This window comes from Lipotes vexillifer, unplaced genomic scaffold, assembly GCF_000442215.2.
Source record: "Lipotes vexillifer unplaced genomic scaffold, Lipotes_vexillifer_v1.1 scaffold675, whole genome shotgun sequence".
Lineage (NCBI taxonomy): Eukaryota > Metazoa > Chordata > Mammalia > Artiodactyla > Lipotidae > Lipotes > Lipotes vexillifer.
The window spans coordinates 837,107-848,482 of NW_006794000.1; the positions used below are offsets into that span (position 1 = coordinate 837,107).

General features: G+C 36.6%; 1 protein-coding gene across 2 annotated transcripts in view; it reads left to right on the plus strand.

The window, feature by feature from the left end:
* TMPRSS15 (transmembrane serine protease 15) overlaps positions 1-11,376 on the plus strand; it is a 129,620-nt gene that overhangs the window by 86,054 nt on the left and 32,190 nt on the right. For both annotated transcript variants that reach the window (XM_007466971.1, XM_007466972.1), the window contains 2 exons: positions 5,989-6,099; positions 7,442-7,571. In XM_007466971.1, coding sequence (XP_007467033.1) covers positions 5,989-6,099; positions 7,442-7,571 — 241 coding nt within the window. The remainder of the gene's footprint in view (positions 1-5,988; positions 6,100-7,441; positions 7,572-11,376) is intronic.

Genomic DNA, 11,376 nt, shown 5'->3' on the forward strand with positions numbered 1-11,376 from the left:
ATATATATATGTATATATATACATAAAACATATATGTGTGTGTGTGTGTGTATATATATATATATATATATATATATATATATATATGTTGTTTGTGAAATAAATTGATAATTACATTTACAAGAACCTCCCTAATAGTATTATGCTTGATATATGTAACCTACTCTCATTGGATAAAGATTTGTAGAAACAACAAGCCCAGTCATGCCTTCCATAAAGTATTTTTTATTAAAGTAACTTAAATTTGGATTGAAAAAATATAGACTTTATCAAAGTTTAAAATAACCTATACAACTAGCTCCAGTTATTGTTGTGAGATACACAGAGGAAAGGATCATGTGTGATTTCTTGCATTATCTGGAGGGGAAAGTCGCACAACCAGAACATAGAAGTAAGAATAGTAACTTAAAAATATCAATGAAAAAGATGATTTCTAAATGTTACTATCAATACTTTGCTGTTAAGGATAAAATTTATTCTGCACACAATGTATTCATATTGGTATATTAAATACATTTAACTTTTAAAAAATTTACTCTCATGATATACCTAAGACATAAGTAGTATTTATCCTATTTGACAGGGAAGGAAACTGAGTTTCTGAAAGACTAATTTATTTGCCCAGGGTCAAAAATAAATAAAAAGGAAGTGGCTAGTATGGTATTGGCACAAAAACAGAAATATAGATCAATGGAACAGGATAGAAAGCCCAGAGATAAACCCACACATATATGGTCACCTTATTTTTGATAAAGGAGGCAGGAATATACAATGGAGAAAAGACAGCCTCTTCAGTAAGAGGTGCTGGGAAAACTGGACAGCCACATGTAAAAGAATGAAATTAGAACACCATACACAAAAATAAACTCAAAATGGATTAAAGACCTAAATGTAAGGCCAGACACTACAAAACTCTTAGAGGAAAACATAGGCAGAACACTCTATGACATAAATCACAGCAAGATCCTTTTTGACCCACCTCCTAGAGAAATGGAAATAAAAACAAAAATAAACAAATGGGACCTGATGAAACTTAAAAGCTTTTGCACAGCAAAGAAAACCATAAACAAGACCAAAAGACAGCCCTCAGAATGGGAGAAGATATTTGCAAATGAAGCAACTGACAAAGGATTAATCTCCAAAATATTGGAGCTCATGCAGCTCAATATCAAAAAAAGAAACAACCCAATCCAAAAATGGGCAAAAGACCTAAATAGACATTTCTCCAGAGAAGATATACAGATTGCCAACAAACACATGAAAGAATTCTTAACACATTAATCATTAGAGAAATGCAAATCAAAACTACAATGCGATATCACCTCACACTGGTCAGAATGGCCATCATCAAAACAGTAATTGCTGGAGAGGGTGTGGAGAAAAGGGAACCCTTTTGCCCTGTTGGTGGGAATGTAAATTGATACCATTGGTGGGATGTAAATTGATACAGCCACTATGGAGAACAGTATGGAGGTTCCTAAAAAAACTAAAAATAGAACTACCATATGACCCAGCAATCCTACTACTGGACATATACCCTGAGAAAACCATAATTCAAAAAAAGTCATGTACCATAATGTTCATTGCAACTCTATTTACAATAGCCAGGACATGGAAGCAACCTAAGTGTCCATTGACAGATGAATGGATAAAGAAGATGTGGCACATATACACAATGGGATATTACTCAGCCATAAAAAGAAATGAAATTGAGTTATTTGTAGTGAGGTGGATGGACCTAGAGTCTGTCATACATAGTGAAATAAGTTAAAAAGAGAATAACAAATACCGTATGCTAACACATATATATGGAATCTAAAAAAAACCCAAAAAGGTCATGAAGAACCTAGGGGCAGGACAGTAATAAAGATGCAGACCTACTAGAGAATGGACTTGAGGACACAGGGAGGGGGAAGGGTAAGCTAGGACAAAGTAAGAGAGTGGCATGGACATACACACACTACCAAATGTACAACCGATAGGTAGTGGGAAGCATCCTCATAGCACAGAGAGATCAGCTCGGTGCTTTGTGACCACCTAGAGGGGTGGGATAGAGAAGGTAGAAGGGAGGGAGATGCAAGAGGGAAGAGATATGGGAATATATCTATATGTATAACTGATTCACTTTGTTATAAAGCAGAAACTAACACGGCATTGTAAAGCAATTATACTCCAACAAAGATGTTAAAAAAAAACAAAAAAAAAGGAAATGGCTAAGCTGCAGATCAAACCAGTCATATGATTCCAGAGCTTATGTTTTAACCACCACTCAAATCAGTAAATTTTATCTTCATAATTCATAGAATCAATTTTTATTTTTCAAATCAATAGAGTTACCATCAGCCAATCAACTGCCTAATTTTTAAATGATTTTTTTAGAAATCATACTTTAAAAGATTTCTTTGTATTGCGTCAACTCTATTACTAAAGTTCATACTGATTTTTGAGGCATATCACTCATTTAACATAAATTAATTCACTTAACATTTAACAAATATCTACTGATTTCCTACTTTGTTCCAGTCATTTTGTCAAGTCCTAAGCATATAAAATGAAGAAACAAGGCATAAGGGTATTACAGATAGTACATTGTACATTCAATTTAAAGAATGGACCCGATGAGAATATAAACCAGATAAAACTTTATTTTTCTCTACTTACTTTATTTCAAATCTCTCTTTTTTTTTTTTTTTTTGCGGTACGCGGGCCTCTCACTGTTGTGGCCTCTCCCGTTACGGAGCACAGGCTCCGGACGCGCAGGCCCAGCGGCCATGGCTCATGGGCCCAGTCGCTCCGCGGCATGTGGGATCTTCCCGGACCGGGGCACGAACCCGTGTCCCCTGCATCGATCGGCAGGCGGACTCTCAACCACTGCGCCACCAGGGAAGCCCCAAATCTCTCTTTTTATTCTGGGATATTTCAGGCAGATCTCTTCATTTTTCCAGTTATTTTAGGTATGCAATTTTCTTAACTGGGTAATTAAACCTCACTTTTAGGTATTAAAATGTACAGTCAAATACAACATCAAAACTTTAATATCATCTAAGTCACAGCTCTTTTTTTTAATCTCCCAACTCAGGCACAAATCTTGGTCCAATAACTTAAAGTAGAAGAAGGTGGAAATATTGTCTTTAACTTATTTCCCACTTTCTTTCCCTTCCATCTTCCCATAGCTCCAGTGTTGGAAGAGAGGCAGAAAAAGATAATCTTCGACCACTGTAGTTTTCTTTCAGCTAACAGTAGCTCCTGGACAAATGCTAACTCTTTTGTAGAACAGAGTTGTGGGTTCTTTGGTGTGTTCCTCTCCCCCCTCTCCAGGACCACTGCACAGTAGGCATGGGTAGTACACTACTTACCCTTGTGATCTCTTATAACCCTGCTTTGCTCATAATCCCCACCAGCCAGTCTTCATTCCCGCACGTATTTGTGCTGGAGCCAGCTTGTCCTGACAGACAGCTGTCACTCAATTATCTTTCCCAGGGTCCATGTGGCCAAAAGGAAACTCGTGCACTGCCCTGCACATGGAGAAAATGCAGGGTTTTTTCTACTGCCACCCTCTCTCTTATACCTAACTATCATCAAGGAAAGTTCCAGCCAAATGTCTGGCTTCTAAATTCATTACACAGGAAGTGAATATTAATCTTTATTAATACAGCTATCTACCCACAAAATTTAGGACACTAAAGTTACCGTCTCCCATGAAATTTTTCACTATACTTCAGTTTAGTCTGCTGTTTTTCAAAAAGTGTATCATGAGGGCTTCCCTGGTGGCGCAGTGGTTGAGAGTCCGCCTGCCGATGCGGGGGACGCGGGTTCCTGTCCCGGTCCGGGAAGATCCCACATGCCGTGGAGCGGATAGGCCCGTGAGCCATGGCCGCTGAGCCTGCGCGTCCGGAGCCTATGCTCCGCAACGGGAGAGGCCACAACAGTGTGAGGCCCGCGTACCGCAAAAAAAAAAAAAAAAAAAAAAAAAAGTGTATCATGAAATCAATTTATTGAGTTTTGGCCAGCATTCTTTGCTATGGAGCAAAATGGATGGAATGGGATGGAATAATAGAATAGAATAGAATAGAATAGAATAGAAGAACAGAATAGAATAGAATAGAGTGGGATGGGATGGGATGGGATGGGATGAAATGGAATGGAATGGAATAGAATAGAAATAACAGAACACAGTAAGAGTAAATTTTAATTTAGTTACGTGCACACACACACACACAAATATACACATTGGGGTGTGCCCTAGAGTATGATTTAAAATATGTATTTTTACTGTGGTCCCACCTGAAAAAAGTATCTGAAAGTCCCTGCACTAGTCCCGTGTAAGCACTAGCCCTTATGACTCTGCAGTGTAACAAACTTTCAGCTGGGGAGTGATATGACCTCTCTTCTTTAAGGCAACCCAGTATGAATTGGTTCTCTTGGGGCATCCTTCACTTGGTTTGCTAGATGGCAACTTCCTCCCATGTTGCACGTGAAAACACTCTTCCTTAAGACCCTTATTTAGTCTTTTTCTAGAAAAAAACTCGAATCCTCTTTTTCATAGCTGGAAATAGGTGATAGCTAGAAATTTATAGTCACTGGACTAGTTTGGGTAATTTTTAAAGTATTAGTATGGCTACATTTAGTACCTTTCTTTAGAACATAACAGTATTTGTCAATGCTCACAGATTTGGGGCTACAACCTAGATTCTAAAGCAACAGAAATTATTCCTTTCAGGTGTCATTACATTTGGCCATCATAAATTGAGAAAGTCTCTATGGAGACCAGTACCATTTGTTTTTGAAACCATTTTAACATGAATTGTGTAGCTATGAAAGCAGTACAGTATAGTAGTCAATGATTAATATTCACTAATAGCTTTTAAAATACAGGTTTCCCTGTTCCTTTTTATTTCAAGTGCTTTTTCTTCCCCATTATTATTGTGCTTGCACCACTAGGGGAAGAAACTTCAAGCTTCTCCATACCCAACTAATATTTCCTTTCTCAGAGGGTCCAAATCCCGTGTGGCCCCAACAGAGATCCTAATATCAGGATGTAGCTACCCCTCCCAAGTCAATCAGAAAACAGCTTGAGGAAAGCAAACCCCTCTTTTCCAGTGAGATGAAGACTCTCCCAGGGAAAAAGTCCTTAAGATTTAAACAAACATTTACAGGAAACATAGTTCTCACTCCTTTTAAACAATGAGTATTTCAAGTAGGCATCTTTCTGCACAACTCAAATTCTGGAAAATACTACCGGATCTACTCAGTTCCTTCCTTGTCCAGCCTCTTCATTTTCCTTCGTTTCTTAATGTCCAAGCACATTCCCATGACTCCAACCCTGTTTTTCTTGTTTGGCTCTCCATTCCTACCTCCCTTCAAATTACTACTATTGCAGGTTCCATTTCTTTAGATGACTGTTTCCCATCTCATCACGTTTTAATCAAGCTCACTGCTGCCAGCCTGGGCCAACTTTGATCTCACCAAAAGGCCCCTTCCACATTTCTATATAACGAAGGTTTGGAGGTATCATTTGGATGGTAAAACCAAGAGATCTCTCTATGCTTGTGTAACATTCCAGTGGTTGTTACTTGTATTGGGTTGGCCAAAAAGTTTGTTTTGGTTTTCCCATAACATCTTATGAACGAACTTTTTGGCCAGCCCAATATGTTCATTTGGGTTGGAAGAATTTGAGACTCACAGAGATGTTGCGGGAGAGGTATGTCCAAAACCTCTCAGCCATCTCTTGCAACTGTCCTGCCCTCTGCTGCAAAGGAGATGCTTAAGATTTTATACATGTTCTTCTTAAGCCATGCCTCTGGCTTTGACAGAACTACTGCAGAAACATTCTGAGCAGTAAGTGTGTAGTCAGAGTCAATACCAAAGCCAGCTTTAACTATGCACTGTGGCAAATAACAGGATGTTTAAAGGGGCAGAAATGGGATGGGTACTCTAGAACTATTTGTCATTTCTTTATCCTATACAGTACATATTTTTTCCCCACAGAGCCCTGCAAGGAAGACAATTTTCAGTGTAAGAATGGAGAGTGTGTCCCGTTGGTGAATCTCTGTGACAGTTTTCCACACTGTAAGGATGGCTCAGATGAAGCACATTGTGGTACGTTTTATTTTTAGGAAAATACTTTTTTTATCAGCTTAACCTCTACATTTGGATTCTACAGATGTGAAGGGAAGATTAGGACTATACTTATTAGGATATATTTTGGTACGCTGAAGTTATGATCTCCCAGTGATTTCAGCACCGCTGTCACCATTCTGGTTAGAATAAAAGCTAACATGCAAACTCTTGTTTCTGTTTGTTTGTTTAAACTTGACTACATTTAATAACTTTAAGTCTAGGACAACCCACCTTCAGGTTAAAAAGCATAAAATACCACAGAGAGACAACAGCCCACACCAGGCACTCTAGCATCACTCTTATTAACTATTATACCCTGTACATTGCCTACACACAGAGGGGCCCTCATGCTCATTTATAACTGTCTTTCTTAGACTTGTTCCTTCACATGCTTGATTCTTCAGTATCTACTACTCCTTCTGCCTGTGACTCCTGTCCAGCCCTACTCTAGATCTCTATCACATTAGGAGTAATGGCTACTTTTACTCTGTCTTACTTTTATTTCAGAGCACATACTTAATGTTATTTATGATGTGCCATGCACTGTAACTAAGTGCTGTAAAACGATCTTAACGTAATTAGAATTGACTCTATTTCAGTCATGAGAAAGCTGAGGCTTGGAGGAGTTAAGGGGCTGCCAAAGATCACACACATAGCAAGGGCTAGAGCTGTGTTTCCAGCCTAAGTCTGTCTAATTCTAAAGTCCATGCTGTTATTCTTTTTATAATAGGGAAAAAATGTAAACATAACATTCACTTACAGAATTACAATATGGTGTCTGTGGGTAAAACTATGATGGGTGATATTTTACCTGTTTGATAAACTAGCTTAGCTTAACCCAATCCCCACGTAGCCACTAATGGCCTTAACACTCTATCCAAAATGGTTGTAAGATAGAGGGGAAGATGACGGAAACCAAACAGCAAAAGGATAGGGGCAAAGAAAATAGCTTCTGGAGAAAGAAGTAGGAAAATAAATGCTTACAGTTATTCCTGAACTTGAGTTTTCCTTCTTTTAGAGAACACATTTGTAAGATATTCTCTTCAAAAAGCTTTATTTTCTGTTTATTTGCTGTATTGGTATGCAGTGAACTCGCATATCTCTGTCCTTTCCCTTTTTATAGTCATATGAAAGAGCAAAATTAAGTCTACCGAATTTATCTTTCTCAACTTAAGACTTCCAGCATACTGTTACGAAAAATTACATACTATCAATCTCTAAATTCTAAATGTTAAGAACATTGCATGTTTAGTTTAGAGCCCATCATTTCCTTTTATCAACTTAGGTCACAATGACCCTATGTATGATCTAATCTCTTTAGTGCGTCTCTTCAATGGCACGACAAACCGTGGTTTGGTGCAGTTCAGAATCCAGAGCATATGGCATGTAGCTTGTGCTGAGAACTGGACGACCCAGATTTCAAATGATGTTTGCCATCTGCTGGGACTAGGGTAAGTAATTCTACCCAGCTCTCTCTTAAATTATTCCCAAGCTTTTTTATGGGTTTCAAATTGGGTTTATTAAGAAATTTAAAATTTATGGAAGTTATGAATTTAGAAAATATACATGATCAAAAGGAAGAAAACAAAAATCTTGCCTAACCCCATTCTCAAACAACAACCACAGTTAATAACCTTTTTATAAATATTACATAAATATAAGTGTATAGAAATAGTATATTACAAAATCATACAAAATACCATATTATGCTCTGTCTTGTAGCCTACTTACACATGAACATTTCTCATGTCATTAAATATTTTCTGTAGATTATTATTTTTAAGAAAAAGAAATATTCCATTTTATGCTATATTACAATGTATATAACTAATCACAAGGGTAACGCAGAGAACACGCTTTTGCTGTATCTTCGCGACATGCTCATGATAGTTCTTTCAGAAGATTTGTATCCGTATAATTATTGTGATAAAGAATATGCAAAATTACAAGACCTAATTCAACTGACAATTCCGTATTAATGATTCACCAAAAATTTACTTTACATCCCAGTTTAATATCATAATATATTACCTCAAATATATGTTCACCATATTCATTTTTTATCTTCCCATCAGTCTCAAAAGTGATGAGGTGAAAAATGGTGGGTGATAAGTAGTAATAATTTACTTCTTTTAAGCTGTATAATCTGTCAACTCTAATTCACCATTCTGATCCTTTGGTATTCATGATTTGTGAGATTTAACCATATTGGGTCACATATGGTTATTTATCACTCATAGCACTATATTATTTACCGGGTTGGCCTGTAAACTAAGAAGTCTATAAATGTAAGACCCATGTCTATTTTATCCATTATTGCATTGCTAATATCTAGACTTATCTTTGTTTCAAAATACAGGTGCTAAAAACTATTTGTTGAAACAATAAATTATTCTTTATGTATAAGTATATATGTAAATATAAATATAAATATTTCTAGCTAAATAAATGTATGCCAGAAGTATACATTTGCCAGTTATAAATCATTATAATTTCCTTTTCGCCTTGAACTGGAGAATTGTTTTCTAATTTATTTTAGAAGATTACACAAAGTTACAAAGGAAAATAATTTAAGTCCACATCCACCTATACTCCCAGCATTTCCAAGTTATCTCAGCTATTTCTAGTTCATCAAAATCAAAGGTAATTGATTGCTTTCCTCTTAAGGGGCCCTTCTTTCTGATTAATAATTCATAGAGTCATCATTCTATACACAGATTTTTGAAATTTATTTCAAAATGTTTATTTCTTAACCCAAAACATATTTTCCACTAGAAATAATGTTAGTGCAGTGTTTAATTTCTAGTAGACTTGGAGAGTTATATTGATTACCAGTGCCAAAAAATAGCACCTAACAACCACATAGAGACATTTTACAATAGGAAAATGTGTTGAGGCCCCAGAGTGTCAGAAATGCTCTATAACTTCTTGGATACTAGAAGTTGGATAACTACTAGTTGGATTGAGAGCTTTCAGCTCCCTTTACCTCCCAAAATGCTGTTCCTTCAGAATGGGAACTCGCCAGCTCCAAGTCTCATGCATGTGATGTCATCCTCATCAGGAAGGCAGTTCCTGTCAAATTCAAAGGGAGGAAGTGAGTTTTACCATCCGTCATGTAAATAATCATCAATTTGGTTTATGTGTATTATTTGGAAACCTTGCAATTTATATATATATATATCCCTTTTATTATACATTATAGTTTGTGTTCTAACAAAAACCCTTTTAACCTGGGGAGCTTTGAGACATAAAGAGTCTTGGAGGAGGGTAGGTTAGGGGAAATAAAGTTTTTTGATGAAGAATCAACAAAACACTGAAACAGACAATTGTTTAACCCCACTTCAAGTAAAGCACTGCATAAGTGGCGCTGACACCAGGTTCCTACTTTAGTGTTGATTTTAGTTCAATAGCAAGTTCATGCAAGTGAGGCCCTAGGAAGTCCTTTGCTTCCACTACTAAACTTGCCAGTAATGCTGAGGAACTATTTTATAGACTCAGAAACTTAGTAAAATTTAGGTTGAGGAGATGGGTTACTTGACCTTTTGTCCACAATTGATGAATCTAAATGCCCTGGATGATTGGGCTTTTATTACACAGGAGCTTGAGTCCCAATTCATCACCTAAGCATCACTATACGCTTATAGACACAGGTGTTCTTTCCACTGTGGTTTGTGAATCTTAGCTGAATTGTTTCCTCGAGGATAGATCGGGGTTAAGATGAATCATTTACAAAGATCAAAGTGATTGATATCTTCTTTGGCAGAAATATTTTGAATGCATTTGAATAAAATTTGTTGGGTGATTACATAATGCTGATTCCTTCATTTGCATGAGAGAACATATCGGAAAGGAAACATTTATCTTTATTATTTTTTAATAGTTGCTAATATAAATATATTATTTTATTTACTCCCAGATCAGAAATCTAAGCATTGGTATGATATTGTGCCTGGTCTTCAGATGAATGAGACATTGTTTTTGCTTTAAATGCTTATGTGGTGGAGAATGACACATAAATAAGCTGATTCACTTTGTTATAAAGCAGAAACTAACACACCATTGTAAAGCAATTATACTCCAATAAAGATGTTAAAAAAAAGAATTACAACATAATGTGATAAATACAATGTGCTATAGGAGAACCTATGCTCAATTTGGGCATGTCAGGAAAGAAAGGCTTTTTAGAAAATGGCCTGAGCTGTGTGGTTGACAGCCAATTCCACACAACTATCTATTTACATGTTTTTCCCCCCAACCATATTTTACTCTCTAGTTCACTGACCTCATTTCTAATGACTCACAGTCCTTCCAGATGGAGACAGGGACAGAAAACTAGATTTTTTTAGTGTGTGAAAAGCGAGTAGTACATCCCACTCTTGGATACAATATTTTTCGTGAAGGTCAGGCGCTTGTTTTCTTCAGAAATGAGTCAGGTAATCTCTGCAAAGACTTTAATCTTTGGACCTGCACTTATTAAATAGTATCCATAGTGCTCTAGTAATTGAAAGAAAGTTAGAGCCTTAATGAGAATTTGTCTAGAGTGGTGCACGGTAATGAAAGAAAACTTGGCGAGTTTAAAATGATGTGTTTGGTACAGTGGGAAGTAATTTAGGAGTCAATTTATTAAAAAGGCACTGTAGTCTCTCAAGATTATTTATTCAGTTAAGGTACAAAATGCAATTCCCCACAGATTCTAGTAAATCATTTGAGGCAGATTTCGTCAGCCTTTCCTTTTCTAAATGAAACATTTTCATTCCCTGCCATTGATAGCTGCATAAGTAAAAAGTACTTTGAATAACATTTTCATGTCTCTGATCAAAGTATAAAAGAAAACATTTTATACTGATGCAAGAATAAATGTTAAGGAAACTTAGAGTAGTGATTTTTAAAATGGTATTTCCTAGGAAAGCACACTGCCCTGTTACTAACCCAGTAAATGAACTATGCAGTTGTTTTGCCCTGCTAAGCGATTAAAAACGAGAAGTCATCAGGTCTGTACAGCTTTACAAAATTCAGGAAATACTAATGTTTTAAAAATAGGGTTAGTTATATGTATCCCCATGAGGCAGCCCTATGAGGAGCTGGTATTAATTTTTAAATCGCATAATAGTCCTGGCTAGATACCTTCAGTTCAAATATCAAAAACATCAAGTTGAGCTTCTCATTCTGAAACCCCAAATAAGAAAAGGAATTACTTCAATGTTCTTCCATTTCAGAGGTGTTTCAAAAATTGGGGGGGGGGGGGGGGGGGGGAAA